Genomic DNA, 19,249 nt, shown 5'->3' with positions numbered 1-19,249 from the left:
GCAGAGAGGAGGAGAGCCGCCTGACCCGTGGCGGCGAGAGACGCCGCACCCCAGCATGCTGCAGAGGTCCGGAACGCCCGAGGCACGCCCAGGCAGCCCAACCCCGGCTCGCCTCTCCCGGGCATCTGGGGCTTTGAAGGGGGGGAGGAGCCAGAGAGGGGCAGAACCCAGGAAGGGGAAGGACTGGTCCGGGGAGATAAAGGAAGGGAAAAAGGAGGTCGGGGAGGAAGCTGGCCGGTGCTTATTGAGGCTGCCTCGCGAGAGAGAGGGACAGGAGCCGCAGCAGAGCCAGGAGGGGAACGGGGGCCTGTGGTGAAGTAACCCGGCTCCCATCCCTGTTTCTGAGACCTCCGGGGAACGCCCCAGAGAGCCCGGGAGGGGCGACGGCGGCGCCGGGAGACTGGGAGGGGTGCCCACGGCGCGACAGGGACCAACTGTCTTATCAGCTGAAGATGATAGAAGGCTGATCTGGCGGTGGCCGTCACCTGGGCCTCCATATTTAAGGTGGGACCCAGGAGCACCCCTAAGCTTTTAACCTTGGCTCTGGTGTAAGTAGCGCCCCGTCAAAGGTTGGTAATGAAACCTCCATCCCTAGACTGCGAAGATTTATGTACAGGACCTCCATCTTTGTCGGATTCAATTTCAATCAACTCAGTCTGAGCCACCCTGCTACAGCTTGAAGCGCCATGGTCAGGTCTTCTGGGGAGGAGTCGGATTGGCCGCCCATCAACAGATATAGCTGGGTGTCATCTGCATACTGATGACATCCCAGCCCAAACCTCTGTGCAATCTGGGCAAGGGGGCGCATGTAGATGTTAAATAACATCGGGGAGAGGACTGCCCCTTGTAGAACACCACACACAAGTGGGTGCCAATGAGACAGTTCCTTCCCTGTTGCCACCCTTTGTCCCCGATCTAACTTAACTCCATATTTAGGCGAAGGCAATCATAAAAAGAGTGGTCTTGCAGGCTCTGCGGAATTGATCAAGACTCTGCAGGGCCCGCATTTCCTCCGGAAGTTGATTCCACCAGTCTGGAGCTACCAATGAAAAGGCCCGTTCTCATGTGGTCTTAGCATGGAAGCGTCATCCAGAAAGCTCTGTAACTGCACCGCAACCGCCCTTTTGATAATCTTGCCCAAGAAAGGCAAGTTTGACACCAGTTTCTTTAGAAGGGGGAGACTACTGCCTCTTTAAGAGGCTGTGGGAAGATCCCTTCAGATAGGGACCAGTTGACAATTTTCCTCAGGGGGACCAGTGGTTTATCTCGGCCAGCCTTTATAAGCCAGGATGGTCATGGGTTCAGGCTACAAGTAGTTGGGCATACAGTAGAGAGCGTTCTGTCAACTTCCTCCAGGCTGAGTGGAGTAAAGTAATAAAAAATCTAACTAGAAGACGTGGGCGGAGCCTCAAGTTCCTTTACTGTCTCAAGTGTGGCCGGGAGGTCGCAGCGGAGTGACAAGACCTTATCTGTGAAAAAGCTCACAAAAACTTCACAGCTTATATCCAGTTCCCTAACATTTAATTTACTCTGTGGTAGGGTAGTCAGTTACCAAATTGATCTAAACAATTTTGCTGGGCGTGAGCTCGCAGATGCAATTCTGGCCGTAAGATAGGTTCTCTTAGCAGTCCTGACTGCCATCTCATAGGGTCTCATAAACAACCTAAAGGATGTTCTTGTCACTTTGTTGAGGGGATGTGGCCACTGCCTCTCTAATCGTCTCGGCCCCTGTTTCATCAGCCATAGCTCCAGGGTATACCACGGAGCCAGCTTTGAACGGGGGCAGAGAGGGCGCCTGGGAGCAATCTCATCAATGGCCACGGACAGCCTGTTATGCCAGATCTCCACGAGCTCATCTAGAGAACCGCCAGGGGGCCAAGGATCTCGCAGAGCCATCTGAAGCCGCATGGGGTCCATTTGGCTCCACGAGTGAGCTAAAATATGCTCGCCACCCAAACAGGGCCTTTACATGGGCCTTCAAGGCATAGTGGTGTGACCATGGCACTGCATCAGCAGTAATTTGGTCCACTGTCACTCCCGCTGCAAAGACCAAGTCCAGCATGTGCCCAGCCTGGTGTGTGTGGGTTGTTACATATTGAGAGAGTCCCAGTGCCTCCATGGATGACACCAGGTCTGTCACCTGAGTGGAGCATGTTCCAACGCCCAGCCTGCTACAGCCTCCAAAAGGGACGGTATGGCGCTGGTCACTGCATTGGGTGGTCAGTACACCAGCCAGACAGCCAAACTCTCTCCCACATCACACACCATGCCAACACATTCAATGCCGATGACCTCTGGAGATGGAAGCGCCCTGAAGGAGTAAGCCTCCCGAATGTATGTGGACACCCCTCCCCTCCACCCGCTAGTCCGTAATTGGTGAAGGACCGAGAACCCAGGTGGAAGTTAATAGGGTTGCCAGGTCTGACTCAAGAAATATCTGGGGGCTCTGGGGGTGGAGCCAGGAGTAAGGGTGTGACAAGCGTGATTGAACTCCAAAGGAAGTTCTGGCAGTCACATTTAAAGGGATCACATGCCTTTTAAATGCTTTCACTATATTTGGAAATAATGAAGGATAGGGGCACCTTCTTTTGGGGCTTATAAAACTGGACCCCCAGTCCAATCCTTTTGAAACTTGGAGAGCTTTTTTAGGGGAGGCACCAGATGTTATGCTGAAAAGTTGGTGCTTCTACCTCAAAAAACAGCCCCCCAGATACCCACAGATTGATTCTGCATTATACCCTATAGGTATAATGGAGTGCCCAGCAGACATTTCCCTCCCACATCCCCCAGCTTTCTGATGACCCTGAAGCAGGGGGAGGGCCTCCCAACTGGGGGATCCCCTGCTCTAACTGGAGATTGGCAACCTTAGTAGGGTTGACCCTGGTTAGTATTTGAAATGGAGACCAACAAAAAAGTCCAGGGTCACTGTGCAGACAAAGCAATGGCAAATCACCTCTGAATGTCTCTTGCCTTGAAAACCCTATGAAGTTGCCATAAAACAGCTACAGCTTGAAGGCTTTACACATAATTACAGATAATTACGCCATCCACCTTTAATGATATCATCAGGTTGTATGAATTACTCAGCTTCCTGTTTTTGACATGTGAAAGTTCAATTGTTTAATGATTGTCTTAACAAACACCCAGCAGCTGATAACATTTAAAGTCACAACTGTGGGTATAAATTACATTGAGCTAGGGCTTTTTTTGTAGAAAAAGCCCAGCAGGAACTCATTAGTATGCGAGGCCACACCTCTGACATAATCAATATTTGCATACTAGGCCACACCTCTGACATCACCATCATTTGCATACTAGGCCACACCTCTGACATCACCGGAAGTGCCATGATGTCTTTTTTGAGGTGTGGTAACAATTCTGGTCATCACACCTCAAAAAAGATATTCTAGCATTGGAAAAGTCCAGAAATATATAGCCATATACATATACAAAGCCACAAATATAGAGCCATTCCAGAAAAAAAAATCAAATTCCAACACACTCGATCACAAGAGCCAGCATGGTGTAGTGCTTAAGAAAGAAAGAGAAATAAAGCAAATAGACAGGGGAAAAGACTGACTGATTGACTGACAGAGAGAGAGTGAGAGAGAGGGGGGGGGGAGAGAGGAAGGAAGGAAGGAAGGAAGGAAGGAAGGAAGGAAGGAAGGAAGGAAGGAAGGAAGGAAGGAAGGAAGGAAGGAAGGAAGGAAGGAAGGAAGGAGTGGGAAAAGGCAAACATGGAAAAAGAAATATTGACAGAAAGACTTACAGAAAGAAAGAGTGGTGGAGTGGAAAATAAAGCAAATAGAGGGGGAAAAGACTGATAGAAAGAAAAAATGAATGAATTAAAGGGGGTGAAAGTTGGAAAGAAAGAAAGAAAAAGAGAGGGGGGAGGGGGAAATAAGGCAAACAGGGAAAAAGAAAGAAAGAAAGAAAGAAAGAAAGAAAGAAAGAAAGAAAGAAAGAAAGAAAGAAAGAAATAAAGAAATAAAGAAATTGGAAGAAAGCAACTCACCTGTAAAACTGCTGACTCCCAAGAACCCCGGACTCTGCAGCTTGACCCCCAAGCCCCGCCGGCCAGCTGGAAGTTGGGATGCCCTGCGCAAGTGCGGCTGGCCTCCCTAAACCCTGCCAGACAGTGGGACATTGGGAGTCCCCCGCGCAACTGCGGCTGGCCTCCCTAAGCCCCACCTGACACCTGGATGTCTGGAGGCCCTGCACAAACGCGGCTGGCCTCCCTGAACCCTGCACCAGCACCCGGATGTCTGGAGGCCTCGTGCAAGCTCGGCTGGCCTCCCTGAGGCCTGCCCAACAGCGGGGGAAGCCACCCAGGCTGTGCTTGAATGCCGATCGACCGAGCCAGAACGCTGCCTGGGCCAGCCAGAATGTGTTCCGGTGTGTTCCAGCTCAAAAAAGCCCTGCATTGAGCACTAAAAAATTTCCCTCAAAGGAGTTGTATAATATGCACCTATTAATTTTTACTAAAGAAAAAAACCCCTTCTCATATAACCTTATACAGTTTATGACCATGAAAGATAATGATTCTTACAACCTTTATTTATTTATTTATATTTATTATTTATTTATTTATATTTAGACTTATATCCCGCCCTTCCCACCGAAGTGGCTCAGGGCGGCTTACAACATAATAAACTTACATAAATTTAGCATAAAACATTTACATAAGAAGATTAAAACAATAAATTAATAAGACATAAAAACATAAAAACCAGCGGTCTATTAAATGCATTTTAGTTCCATCTAAAAATTTCTCAGTGCTGGAAGAGTGCTGGAAGAGGGCTGTCTTACAGGCCCTGCGGAACTGCCCTAGGTCCCGCAGGGCCCTCACCTCTTCCGGCAGCTGGTTCCACCAGTAAGGCGCCGTTACCGAGAAGGCCCGATCCCTGGTGGATGTCAGACGGGCCTCCTTTGGCCCGGGGATTACTAACAGGTTTTGTGAACCCGATCGTAGTACTCTCTGGGGAACGTGTGGGGAGAGATGGTCCCTAAGGTAGGCAGGTCCTAGGCCATATAGGGCTTTAAAGGTAATGACCAACACCTTGTACCAGACTCGGAATGTTATTGGCAGCCAGTGCAGATCCCGAAGCCCCGACCGAATGTGCTCCCATCTTGGGAGCCCTAATAGCAGCCGGGCAGCAGCATTCTGCACTAACTGCAGTTTCCGGGTCCGGCACAAGGGTAGCCCCATGTAGAGGGCATTACAGTAGTCCAACCTCGAGGTGACCGTGGCATGAATCACCGTTGCTAGGTCGTCGCGTTCCAGGAAAGGGGCCAATTGCCTCGCCAGCCTAAGATGAAAGAATGCGGACTTGGCAGTGGCTGCTATCTGAGCCTCCATTGTCAATGAAGGCTCCAATAGTACCCCCAGGCTTTTGACCCTGTGCGCCGTTATCAACGGCGCACCGTCAAAAGCTGGCAGGGGGATTTCCCCTCCCGGGCCACAACGACCCAAGCAAAGGACCTCTGTCTTCGCCGGATTCAGCTTCAGCCCGCTCAGCCTAAGCCACCTAGCCACTGCCTGTAACGCCCGGTCCAGATTTTCTGGGGCGCAGGCAGGCCGGCCGTCCATAAGTAGATAGAGCTGGGTGTCATCAGCATACTGATGACAGCCCAGCCCATACCTTCGGGCAATCTGGGCAAGGGGGCGCATATAGAATTATTTTTGAATTATTGATTAAAAATTCTTATCCTACTTACAAAAAATTCATTTGTTTGCTATATAAAATCCTTCTTTCTTTATATGATGGTGACTTACCTTCCTATAGCACTGCTTGGCAAAAGGATTGCATCAAACCACCTCCCTTAAGGAATGGCATTTCATCTGGAACTCTGAACACCTTCAGAGCTAAAAGCATAAACATTTTTAAAAGTCTTGACATGTTGGTGCCTAACTCCCCTGAAACTGCGACTAATTTCCTACTCACCCTATGCTGCTCTGATGTTCCTCTTTTCAGCGTGGTGTCCTTCCGATTTCCCACCATCTGCCCCGGGGTTTCAGCCTGCGTCGCCATTTTTGTGCGGCAAAGAGAAACTAGTTATCGGAAGGACGCTGCGTTGAAAAGAGGAATGTCCAAGGGGCGTAGGGTGAGTGAGAAATCGGTCTGCATTTTAGCCAAAATGATTTATCACCCCATTGTTGGAGAGGATGTGGAGATGTGGGAACATATAAGCATTGTTGGTGTTCTTGTCCATTTGTGTAAGAATTTTGGAAACTTATTCGTTTTCAGATATTTCTCATTACAGGCAACAGGAACCCTTTGCAAATGGAAACCTTTGTATTAAATCAGTGGCATCCTCATGCTGTCCACATCACTCATTTGAACCTTACAGAAAATTTGATTGCAGCTCCCTGTGCGGTTCTGGCTAAATTCTGGAACAGTGAAAAAACTTTAAAAATTCATGATTGGCTGCTAAAAGCTCAATAATATTGCATTATGGATAAACTCTCAGAATCTCTTTCCCACGGGGAAGCAGACCCATACAATTGCAAATTTGCTTCCATTTGGTTTCCTTTTCTAGACTATGTAGCCAATAATGATGATTTACATTCCACTCTTGATACAATTAATACAATCCAGTAGTTGCCATTCAGACTTGTTTTAATTGCACTTGCCTACTAAGCCAATTTTTATATGTTGTATGTAATGCTCTTTTTTTCCTCATTACCTGATATCTGTATGTAGTCATGCTTTAACCTTTCATGCTGTAGTTAGTATTCCCTACTGTCCGTCTTAATAAACTAAAAAAGAAAGAAAGAAATAATAAAGCTGGTTCATGTAAGGGGGAGGAAGGTAATGATGGACTTGGGGGGGTGGAGAAATCCAGTACCCACACTTGCCCCTTGTCTGCTTCTTCTAGCTCCATTTTTCCATCTCACCTACCTTGTCTTCTTCTCTTTCCCCCTTACTTGCTTGGTCTTTCATTTTCCCACTCCACTGACCCTTCTTCCTGCACTGTGTGTATTTTTACCCCTTGTTTGAAGAAAAATACAATTTGTTACAAAACATGTTTGGAGGCTGAACCTGTGCTATATTTATTGTCTACATCTATATATGTAATGTAACAGTCTGCACCCCCCTGATATCTGTATGATTTAGTTTGGCCCTTTTGGGTGGAGCTCTTGCTTCAGCTTCCAGTTTTGTATGTTAGCTGTAGTTGTTGGTTGTAGGAGTTGTCCCCTTACAAATAAGGGTTGATGTTTTGAGCCAGCTTGTTGCAGCTGAATGGAACTAGGAATGGGTGCCTGAGTAAGTACTCTAACCTGGGAACACACAGTGAAAGGGAGACATTACAGAAACTTCCCTCCAAAATTAAGTGCAATGTCTGAGCATGACAGGCATTGGTGGGGCAGATTCTGAGCTTGGGTGGCAAATTGGGTTGCCTTAGCAACCCCAGAAGCTACACAAAAACCTTTGGCAGCTGATTACAAGCAGGCAAAAAGGCAAAGCTGTGGCCAGATCCTTGCTTGCCTTTCTATTCCTGTCCATTGAGGCAAAGTGGGAGGGGAAGTGGGCAAGCACAAAAGGCAAACTTTGCTTTGGTATTTTTCTTCAAACCTGGAGAGATGTTGTGTAGATACAGGAGCCAAATTTAGCCATGAGGTATAAAGACAGTCTCGTATGCCTTTTTGTGAATGCTAGATGCAGGGGTCACAGAGTTGGATGTCATCTTTATGCTATGCTAGTGACTGCCCAGAAGTACTTGACTTGTAATGGCTGAAGATGGAATACCGTACTAATTAATTGGATTGGCCAGGCAATTCTTGTGTCTTTAAAAGGTATACAAATGCATGGTAAAAACTACAAAATGTATTTACTAAGGCAACTAAACCAATGCATCAGGTATTATCTCAATGCATACCCAGACTTTGTAGCCCACTTGCTAATTATAGCTTACTAAGTGGTTGACAAGTTTCCTGTTTTTGTAGTCTCACATGAAGCCTTCTGATGAACTCTCATTGGAGAGCCAGTGAGCAGAATTCTTTATCATGTGTCAAAAGCTGTGCACCATAAAAGTTTGGGCTTGAGTTCAGAACAAAAGCTAGTTTATTCTCATTATCAGAAGCAAATCTGCAATGTTTCTAGGTTCTATTTTTTATTTAATGCATTTTAAATGTATGTTGATATTTAGGCCCCTGATAAGGGAAAAATAAATTGGACTGAACATGCAAATTTGTTTGCATTAGAAAGAGGGATAATTAATTGGAAATATAAAGCACTTCTTAGATGAGCAATGATTAGAAGCAATTTGTGAGTGTATTGAAAGAATGAACGCCTGCCTAGCAATGTGTTCTACTTCTGTGGTAAAGACCATTCAAATAATTTGGAGGGGCATTTTGAAAGACTTCATAGGAACAAAAAAACATTTTGACCCTGTTCTTCTTAGTGCATTATCTCTACCTTCCTGCCATTTAGATTCTTTCCTGTCCCCTTATCTCCTGTGCTATTCTTTATGGCTGCTTTTTCAAACAATATTTTGTTATTATATTCTTTATACTATATGAGACTGTTTAAAAATAACAAAAAAGTAAAAGGGCAACTCTATTTTGTTTTATTTTGTGAGGATAATCCTGACCTTAAGTGCCTCCATGCAACAGCAAGGACTTTTTCTTAGGGTGGGGTTACCAAGAGAAAGTTCGTGACAGATCTGGCTTTGTTAAATATTAGCTTTCCAGGAGGTGGAGTTCAGCAGGCATGAACATAACCGGCAGGGGCCTAGGCAAGGTCCAAGGGTAAGGGGGCTCCTGACAAACATCTATCACAGTAAGTGTTGGCCACCTCAGCACTCACCAGCCACATTGCTGCTGCACTCCGTTACTATTTCAGAAAAAAGAAGAGACAAGAGAACCAGCCTCTCCTCCCAGTAAGTCTTGATCATTTTTCCCGTTAGCTGTACTCTACATTTAAGTGCATTGTTAGTCACCCCAGAGTCGGAAACGACTGGTGCTTGCACAGGGGACCTTTCCTTTCCTAGAGTGTAAAATCAAAGTAAAGGCAGACTCTGAACAGAAGAGGGTTTTAATTTTTCTTCAACTATGATTTTCTACAAAACTAATTTAATGCTATATACAGCTATATTCAGATTTAAGAAACACTTGGAAAATAAAAATGCACTACTGTAGTGTCCTAGATATTCCACCACACACTGCATAACTCTTTGTGAGGACTTTCTCGTATAACTTTTTTCCCTTGCTTTTTTAAAATCCACAAGTTTTACTGTTGGGTTGCTGTAGAATGTTTCAGAATCAACATTCCCTTGTTGAGGGTTTACTGTCCTTGGGAGTAATAACAGTATGTTTCTTTAAACCCCATGTTGGTTTGTAATTTAATTTCCCTAAGAGATTCAATTATCTTGCTAGATATAAAATGGCATATGAAAGCAACACAGAGAAGCACATGAACGGAAAGATCAGCGAGATGGTTGTAACGGATAATGTTTCCCAGTCTGAAAGCAAAAGGTAAATATTTTTTCCTGTCTTTTCCATTATCAACAGATAACTTCATCTTTTCTTGTATGTATCTGTCTGATTTGCTGGCTCCTGATTAAAAGCTTGCAGACTCTCTTTGCATTCATTTATATTGTAAAGATACATAATACTATATGCTAATTTCTTGATAGCTTCAGCCTCAATCCATAATGCCTTGTGTTGTCAATACAGCAGCTACTTTATTATATTCTTGACCACTTCTTGTTAAGTCTTTAGGGCTATTACAGAGACATCCAGATTTCTGGATATTTTGTCCTGTTATGGTATATTTTGTGTTGCTTTGGCTAGAGAGAGAGAGAATAGAGAGATGCTTGTTTTTCTCATCTTTGTCATGATCAGTTTTGTAGCTAATTTTTAAATGAAGATATTGTAATTGTGTGACAGCTGAGACTTCAGCAGTTGCAATTGTTCCCATTGCCACCTCTGTATGCTATGGGAAAACTGTACCTGTTTGATTTTTGACTGTCCTAAACTCATAACAATTATTTTGGATGTGTATGTGGAAAGTAGCCAGCTTTGGCAGTCATCTCTGCCTGGAATATTATATTGGTTCTAATGAATGAATACCAGATATTCAGGCCATCTTTGTCCTAAATTAAGGAAAGCACTACTGCTTTTACTTTAATACTTTTTTTAGCATTAGGCAAATTGTGTTACAAAAGGGCTCCTTCTGTTCATTTGTCTGGTGGATCCTGTATACCATAATAACCAGATGATGCAAGTCTTTATGTTTACACTAGCAGGGACCGAAATAGACATCGCGTGAGTGAGATTGCATGTTCCATAAACTACTGAAATCTGGGAAACTTTATTCTTCATCTGGTCTGAAAAATCACTTCCTTTACTTTGAATTTTAGGATGTACCCTGTTTTCTAATCTCTTGGTATTTTTGTGAAGTTTTGTGGGAGCCATAAAATCAAGAATGACAGCCAGGCTTTTTTTTTCCTGGGGGGGGGGGGAACACAGTAGAACTGAGTTCTAGAACTTCTTAGTAGAACCAAATTCTCAAAAAATGTTTTAAAAGTTCATGAAGGGCACCTCCTACACTTTGTTCCAGAACCTCTTTTTCCAGAGGAAAAGCCCTGAATGACAGTAATCCAGTGTGGCATCAAACTAGGATCTGGGAGATCCAAGTTCAAATTTTCACTCTGCCATGGAATCTCACTGAGTGACCTGAGCCAGTCACCCATTTTCACCCTAACCCACTGCAAAGCATTGTTAGGCTAAAATGAAGGCAAACATGGTGATCTCCACTAGGGAAAAAGAGTGAAGTATAAATTAATACATAAATAAATCCATGCAAATCAAATGATATCCTGCATTTTAGACTAAATTTTATACACTCTATGAAATATGGAAGATATTGCCATTACCTCTGAGTGTATACCATACTTTCATTCTGAACATGTTTGAAGTTCCAGATTTCTACCAAATAAACAAAGTAAAGGAAATAACCTATGCATTTAAAGAGACACATAATGGTCTTTTTTAGTTTATTAATTTTTAAAACTTATTTCTTTACTTCATCTATATCCCATCTTTCTCCTCAATGGGGACCCAAAGTGACTTATATTATTCTCTTTTCCATTTTATTCTTACATCAACCCTGTGAGGAAGGTTAAGCTGAGATGAGTGACTGGCCCAAGGTCACCCAGCCAGCTTCTATGGCATGTGAGGATTTGAACATAATTTTGCCAGATCCTAATTCAGTACTTTAACCACCACATAAATAACTTTCCCCTCCCTCGTTTTATCCTCACAGCAACCCCATGAGGCAGGCTAGGCTGAGAGAAACTAACTGCCCTAAGGTCCACTCAGTATAATGTAAAGAGACACAGCCATAAAATAAGTTGAAGAAAGATCTGGGAACCAGAATGGAGGAGAAAGAAAAGCATATCAGCAGAATCTGCATTAGGAGGAAATGAATAGCAAGGAAAACATGGCAAGAGAGAGAAACCCTGTGTGGAGTTGGGCAGGTTTCTTTTTGGTGATGAAGAGATGTTTCCTAGATGTAAGGGTGGGGGCGGAATGCTTTTAGGCTAGGGTATATATGAGTTCTTCCTTTGTCTAGGCTTATGTCCCTCTCATTTGTAGGAAGAATGTGAATGGTGGAGTTGGGGCCCATCTTATGTGCTCTCCTGGTTCCACATTACATCAGCTATAAATTCTGGACGGCAGAAAAGATCTGTCCAACACACACATCATTTTTTGAGAATCTGTGGGAGGGAGACTTTTGAAAAACACACATTGTTGAGTTGACTTCTTTAAAAATACAATTTCTATAAATAATCCACCCAAATACATTAAGAATGGCCTGCAATTTATTGTCATCTTTCATTATTTTTTCCTTGTGTAAGAAAGTTTTGCTGTTTATTTTTAATATCCTCATTCAAAATCTGAATAAAATCTGTTCATTTGCTTTTCAGCAGCAAAAAAGAGAAAAACAAAGAAAAACCTAATATGGTCAGCCCACTTACAATGGTACGTTGTCTACATATTGAACTTTAATCAATGCACACAAATATAAGCCCAAATGCAGACGGGTTGCTGATTATTTCTTAACCATGGTTAAGAGATTGGCTTAGGGTTTCTATACTCCTTCCCCCTCTTCTCTCTTTTTTATGAGAGCGTCTTTTTGATCTCCTAACCACAATTTGAAAAATAGGATTGCCAACCTCCAGGTAGAGCCTGGAATTCTCCCAGAATTACCACAGGTACACAGATTATTGTAGGGCTGCCGGGTCCATTTGGGATGCGAGCACGGGAGGTATGTTCCAGTAGCTGGAAGCATTGCCCCCAATGTGCCAGTGTCACTGGAAGTGATGCTGTGAGCTGTGTCCATGTCACCCGGAAGTGATGTAGGCATGTCAGAGGCAATGGTCTAGGTTTTGGGCAAAACTTTGGTAAAATTGTCCTCAAACTATAGAGTTTTGCCCCAGAACCAAAGTGTCACCCTCGGCATGCCCACATCACTTTCAAGTGATGTAGGCACACTGTGCAACATTGCTGTTGGGAGTGGATTTCCTCCCACTGGCCAACTGGCCAGCAGCAGGCAAGCACCTAGAAAACCAGGGGATTCCCCTGCGTCCAACTGGGGAATGGCATGCCTAGATTAGTTTCCCAGGGGAAATGGCAGCTGCAGAAGGTGGACTTTTTGGTGTCATACCCCTGCTGAGTCCCCTCCTTTCCTCAAACTCTGACTTCCCTAGGTTCCATCCCCAGTTCTTCAGGACTTTACCAGCCTAGAGCCTGCAGTCCTAAACGTTGGTCACATTATTTCTGCACTGGGCCATTGTGTTAAACATTTAAATACTGTATATAAATAAGGATGCAAACATGACAGATGGTTGTCATCATGGCACTTTAGCATCAAGACCATTGATGCTGAAAGCAAAGACACTACAGAATCTCAATGAGTATGGCCTTATCTTGCATCAAGAGTGTATATATGAGTCTATGTTCCTTAACTCATGATAATTTTAGGTGAGCAGCCATGTTGGTCTGAAGCAACAGAACAAAGTTCTGTTAATTAGCTTTAAGGGATAATTTGATTAGCTAATTAATTAATAGATTAGAGTGAGGGGTTTTAGAATTAATCAGTCATTTAGGGGAGGTTAATTGGCAGGGTTGTTAGAGGGATGGGGGGGGGGCTCATAGATAGCAAGGGCAGTAGCGGCTGAGACTAAAACTGGAACACAGGATTATAATAGAGCATCCTATATTGGTCTGAGGTGACTGTGGAGACCAGGGGGAGGGATGACCGGCCTGGGGATTCCAGTACTCCTGGGGAGGGGAAGATATGACAGTGGAAACAGATATAAATGTAACGGAAGGCGGCAGAGACGTGTGGGTGCTCGGTCCCCTTCCAGTCTGTGTCCCATTCCAATGGTAACAGGGTGTGGGGCCAGGTTGAATTACTTGCTTCCGTCACTGGTGTTATGCAATGCCAGGTCCATAAACAATAAGACCTCAATCCTTTGGGATTTCCTGAATGAACAGGATATAGACCTGGCATGCGTGACTGAGACCTGGGTACGTGACGGGGAGATGGTGGCCCTCTCCCAGGTGGCCCCCCCAGGGTACTCAGTCTTTCACCAGCCGCTGACTAGCAGTCAGGGGGGAGGAGTGGCACTATTCATTTTGGAGGCTTACTCCTTCTGGGCTCTCTTGGCTCTAGAGATTGACGGCATTTATTTATTTATTTATTATTTATTACTTTGCATTTATATCCCGCCCTCTCCGCAAGCGGACTCAGGGCATTGAATGTGTGGGTCTGAAGTGGGATGTAGGAGAGGGTTTGGCGATCTGACTGGTGTACCAATCGCCTAACACACCAACCAGCGCCTTACCGTCCCTGATGGAGGCCGCAACAGGCTCGGCGTTGGAACACCCAAGGCTTTTTAATCCTGGGCGATTTCAACGTCCATGCCAATGACACGAACTCTAATCAGGCGACGGACCTAGTGTCATCCATGGCGACGCTAGGACTCTCTCAATTTGTAACTATATCCACACATCCGCCCGGGCACATGCTGGATTTGATCTTTGCGTCGGAGGTTACAGTGACCCAAATTACTGCCAATGCAGGGCCATAGTCGGACCACTATGTCCTGAAGGCCCCTGTGGATGTGCCACCCCAAACCCGTTTAGGCAATGAGCATATTTTAGCTCGCCTGCGGAACCTAATGGACCCAATACGGTTCCAGAGGGAACTGCGGGATCCCTGGGCCCCTGGCGACTTGCTCAATGACATGGTCAAGTTATGGCAAAATCGGCTCACCATGGCCATTGATGAGATCGCTCCTCAGTGCCCTCTGTGCCCCTGTTCAAAGATGGCACCGTGGTACAACACGGATTTGCGATTGATGAAACGGAGGCTCAGACAACTGGAGAGGCAGTGGTGGCGGACTTACAAAGAAGCAACCAGAACATCTTATAGAGAGTATATGAGATCCTATGAGATGGCAGTCAAAGCCACAAAGAAAGCTTACTTTGTGGCCAAGACTGAATCCGCGAATTCACGCCCGGTTCAATTATTTAGTATCATTTGGGCTCTTACAACTCTGCCACAAGGCAGACCAAATCATAGGGAATTGGAGATTGGCTGTGAGGCTTTTGCAACATTTTTCGTGGATAAAGTCTCGTTGCTCCGCCGCGACCTCCCTGCCACAGTTGAAACAGTATGTGAGCTCGAGGCTCCGTGCCTGTTTTCTGGATCAGCTCTAGACAGCTTTACAACACTCAGCTTGGAGGAAGCTGACAGAATCCTTGCAACTACACGCCCAACAACATGTGATTTGGACCCTTGCCCATCCTGGCTGATTAAAGCATGCTGGATGGAGCTTCAATATCCTGTTCAGGATATTGTAAATAGGTCCCTCTCGGAGGGGCTCTTTCCAAGGCCCCTCAAAGAGGTGATAGTCCATCCCCTCTTGAAAAAACCAACATTAGATCTGGCAGAATTGGCACACTATCGGCCGGTCTCAAATTTACCCTTTTGGGGTAAAATTATTGAGAGGGCAGTTGCGCTGCAGTTACAGAGCTTTCTGGAGGACGCTTCTGTTCTAGACCCACACCAGTCTGGCTTTTGCCCAGGCCATGGGATAGAGACAGTGCTGGTCGCCTTAGTGGATGATCTTCAGTGACAACTGGATCAAGGCGGGTCAACAGTACTGTTGTGGTTTGACCTGTCGGCGGCGTTCAACATGGTTGACCCTCAGTTGCTGGTTCACCACCTCACCGACGCGGGGATTCAGGGATTGGCCTTGCAATGGCTCTCCTCTTTCCTCTGTGGTCGGGGACAAAGGGTGGCGATTGGGGGACAATCGTCCCAGAGACATCCGCTTAATTGTGGGTGCCTCAGGGGGCTGTGCTCTCCCCAATGTTGTTTAATATCTATATGCGCCCCCTTGCCCAGATTGTCTAGAGATTTGGACTGGGTTGCCATCAGTACGCTGATGACACCCAGCTCAATCTGTTGATGGATGGCTGGCCTGCCTCTCCCCCAGAAATTCTAGCCCTGGCGCTACAAGCCATGGCAGGGTGGCTTAGGCTGAGTCATCTGAAGCTGAATCCGATGAAGACAGAGGTCCTTTGTCTGAGCCGTGGTGGCCTGGGAAGGGAAATCCTTGGGGGTGCTACTGGAGCCCACTTTGGCTATGGAGGCCCAGATAGCAGCCACTGCGAGATCTGCCTTTTTCCACCTTAGGCGGGCACGACAGCTGGTCCCTTTCCTAGAGCACAGCGACTTAGCAACAGTGATTCATGCAATGATCACCTTGAGACTAGACTACTGCAATGCCCTCTACATGGGGCTGCCCATGTCCTGAATCTGGAAACTGCAGCTGGTGCAGAATGCGGCAGCCAGGCTGCTATTGGGTCTCCCCATGCGGGACCATATACAACCGGGGCTGCGGAGACTGTACTGGCTGCCAATAATATTCCGGATTCGCTACAAGGTACTGGTTATCACCTTTAAAGCCCTATATGGCCGAGGACCTGCCTACCTTAGGGACCGTCTCTCTCCACATGTTCCCCAGAGGGTACTCGGATCTGGATCACAAAACCTATTATCAATCCCTGGATCGAGGGAGGCGAGATTGAAGGTTACCAGAGAAAGAGCCTTCTCAATTGTGGTCCCCCACTGGTGGAACCAACTCCCAGAAGATGTCAGAGCTTTGCAGGACCTTGTCCAGTTCCGCAAGGCCTGCAAAACAACATTATTTCGAATGGTCTTCAGCCAAAGTATATAGATGCCCAACACCACCGAATGCATTGTATTAATTTTTAACACCAAAAATTGTTGTTTTAAATTGTATTAATAATTTAAAACGGTTTTAAACTGTTCTGTTTAATTGATAATGGGTTATTGTAATTGTTTTTACTGTTTTATTGTTGATGTTGAAATGTTGTTAGCCGCCCTGAGCCTGCCTCGGCAGGGAGGGCGGGATATAAATGTGAAAAATAAATAAATAAAGTTAGAGTCCAGTGGCACCTTTAAGACCAATAAAGTTATATTCAAGCTATGAGCTTTTATGCACACACACACACAATTCCTCAGATACATAGAAAAAAAAGGAAGATAACTGTTCAGACTCTTACAAGTTTGAACGTTTATCTTCCATTTCTGTGTATCTGAGGAAACGTGTGCACACGAAAGTTCATATCTTGAATAAAACTTTGTTGGTCTTAATGGTGCCATTGGACTCAAATGTTAATTAATTATGTTAATTCCACAAATCTTTCTTATATTTGTTGTCTTTTTATTTTATCTTGTCTTCTGATCTCAATTTGATTTAGTAATACAAACCAGCAACTAAAATTCTGCAACCCAGATAGCTATACTGATTCCTCACTAGCACTCGCCCTGCCCCCGGACTTCTGCTTTCCCTTACTCAAGCAATCTGTTCCCCACCAGTTGCTGTGTAGGCACATTTTGATCTGCAGCTCCCTCCAATTTCCTTCACAGTTTTTTGCTCTTATTTTTTGGAGAACAAAAAACTGCAAGGGAACTTGGAAGGAGCTGTGGATCAAAATATGCCTGTGCAGCAACTGGTGGGGAATTGATCGCTTGATCTGTGCAAAGCAGAAGCCCGGGGGCAGAGCAACTGCTAGTGAGGAATCAGTGTTGGTCTCTGCCAGCACCAAAAGCACAGGGTTTTTTTTTCTTGAAGTATACATGCAATTAATTCCCTGTGTACAATGGAACCCATACTGCAGGCATCTTCTCACTTTCAGTATTAAGGAATGCTAATTCCCCAAGCAGAACATCAGAGCTTTAAAATTATGGTGTGTTATGTGCGTGTTGTCAGTTCAAAATAATTCTTTGCCCTGTACCAGTAAACTGGGAAGAGGCTGGCTGGTCTGGGGAGTACACAGGAAGGTTTATTTCTTGGGCAGGTTAAAGGGCCAGCAACTGGGATGATGATGATGAGTAAATCCAGCCTGGTGCAGGGGACCACACGTGCAGGACTTAACAAGGCAGTGCAGCACAGTTTAAAGCAGGCAGAGGGAGAATGAGGAAATGACTCCCACCATCATGAGGAGAAAGGCTGAATGTTAGATGATACTATTCTCAAGAACAAATGAAAAAATTACTGCTGTTGAGTTATGTGTGCTTTCTGGTTGCCCTGGGCCTCAAGAAGTGGTGGTCACTGCCAGCCTACTGCCGCCCACCATACTCTCCCTAGTGAGTCCTGCAGGTCCACTAACCTGAGGTCCTGCTCTGACAGTGGTCACAATAGAAGCTACATCTAGTGTCATAAATCTGTGCTTTATAGGGTTGCCAAATCCTGATTAGGAAATTTCTGGATATTGGGGGGCAGTTAAAAGAAGGGAGGGACATGAAGTATAAAGCCATACAGTCCATCTTCTGCAGCAGCCATTCTCTCCAGAGGAACTGATCTCTCTAGTCTGGCGATCAGTTCTAATTCCAGAAGATCTTCAGGTTCTACCTGTAGGTTAGCAATACTAGTGCTTAATGTCATTGTTATGGAACAGGAAACAATTGCAGATTTTTCTTTTAATTTTTTTGGTGTTGGCATTTGTGCAGTAATCACCAAAAGGAATATGGTAATGATTGTAAATTGCTATAGTTAAATGTACCATCGTGGAGAAACTTCTTTTCACATGTGGATTTTTTTGTTTTCAGTTTCGTTACTCAGACTGGCTGGATAAGTTATTGATGGTAGTAGGCACTTTATTTGCGGCTGTTCATGGAGCTGCCCTTCCAGTCATGATGATTATTTTTGGAGACATGACAGATAGTTTTGTTGCTTCAGGAATTCCTGCAGGTAAGAGCTGCCCTAATGGATTAAGAGATTTACCATATTATAATGCAAAGAAGAAAATGATTAAGGTATGCCCTATGGATAAATCACCCTTGTGGAAACTACCAAAAGTTGCAAGTACATAGGCTGCATTGACCAGAGCAGAAGACTGCATCTTGCCCCAAGGAGTCCTGTCTTTGCAATCTTATTTTGACAAAAGCTTCCATAGAAGCTCATGTGTTTCCTGTAGTACAATGGGAATGTTGCGTAAGAGGAAAATTGGAAGAAAAGTAAAGATGAATATTTAACATCAACAATAAATATGATGGAGATGATTAAAAAGAAGGTAATTCACACTCAAGCTCTGGCAACTGTGGCTGTGACTCATGTTTTTTACAATAATTTTTGTCACTCACAGAGGACTGGCTCTGACTTCTTCAAAAGCATTCTGCTAAAGAACACTCAGGTTCCCCTTCAACAGGTCCTTCTAGATAGGCCTTGCCTTGCCAACATTTCTAATCAGTAGCCTGAGTTTGCCATCTTGCTCTCCTTCTGGCCAAACCACCTTCCCTGTCTATGCTTCTTTGATTCCCAGTCTCAGAAATATCTTATTTTTTGCCTGTGTGTCTCACCTTCACATTATAGATGGATTTCATACTTCACAATGGTATATACTCAGGTTATTCTTAGAGACACAATGCTTTGAGTCAGCATTTGCTCTTGCCTTGACCTTGTTGGTAAGTTTAATCATTGTCTCTGCTATTGCCCAAGACTGGGTGGTGCACCTGACACAGAGAAAGGTGAACTGGAAAAGAGAATCAAACACAGTTATCATAACTGTAGCTAAAAGTAATAAACTCTTAGTGAGGCAATTTTATACACACTCATTTGGGAATATGTCCCATTGAACTAAGTACACAGATCAATGCAAGGCAGATTCCAATCCATTATAGTAAACATAATGATGAATACA

General features: G+C 44.8%; 1 protein-coding gene across 1 annotated transcript in view; it reads left to right on the top strand.

Moving 5' to 3' along the window:
- Positions 1-8,692: 8,692 nt before the first annotated feature.
- The window catches only part of ABCB1 (ATP binding cassette subfamily B member 1), a 65,375-nt gene continuing 54,818 nt past the window's right edge, over positions 8,693-19,249 (top strand). Inside the window, exons 1-4 of the mRNA XM_060248442.1 lie at positions 8,693-8,883; positions 9,380-9,478; positions 11,935-11,989; positions 18,159-18,300. Of these exons, the coding sequence (XP_060104425.1) occupies positions 9,387-9,478; positions 11,935-11,989; positions 18,159-18,300 (289 nt within the window). The 5' untranslated portion in view covers positions 8,693-8,883; positions 9,380-9,386. The remainder of the gene's footprint in view (positions 8,884-9,379; positions 9,479-11,934; positions 11,990-18,158; positions 18,301-19,249) is intronic.

This window comes from Heteronotia binoei, chromosome 10, assembly GCF_032191835.1.
Source record: "Heteronotia binoei isolate CCM8104 ecotype False Entrance Well chromosome 10, APGP_CSIRO_Hbin_v1, whole genome shotgun sequence".
NCBI classification, from domain to species: domain Eukaryota; kingdom Metazoa; phylum Chordata; class Lepidosauria; order Squamata; family Gekkonidae; genus Heteronotia; species Heteronotia binoei.
The sequence above is the reverse complement of the archived record's forward strand: the minus strand, read 5'-3'. Positions and strand labels throughout refer to the sequence as shown.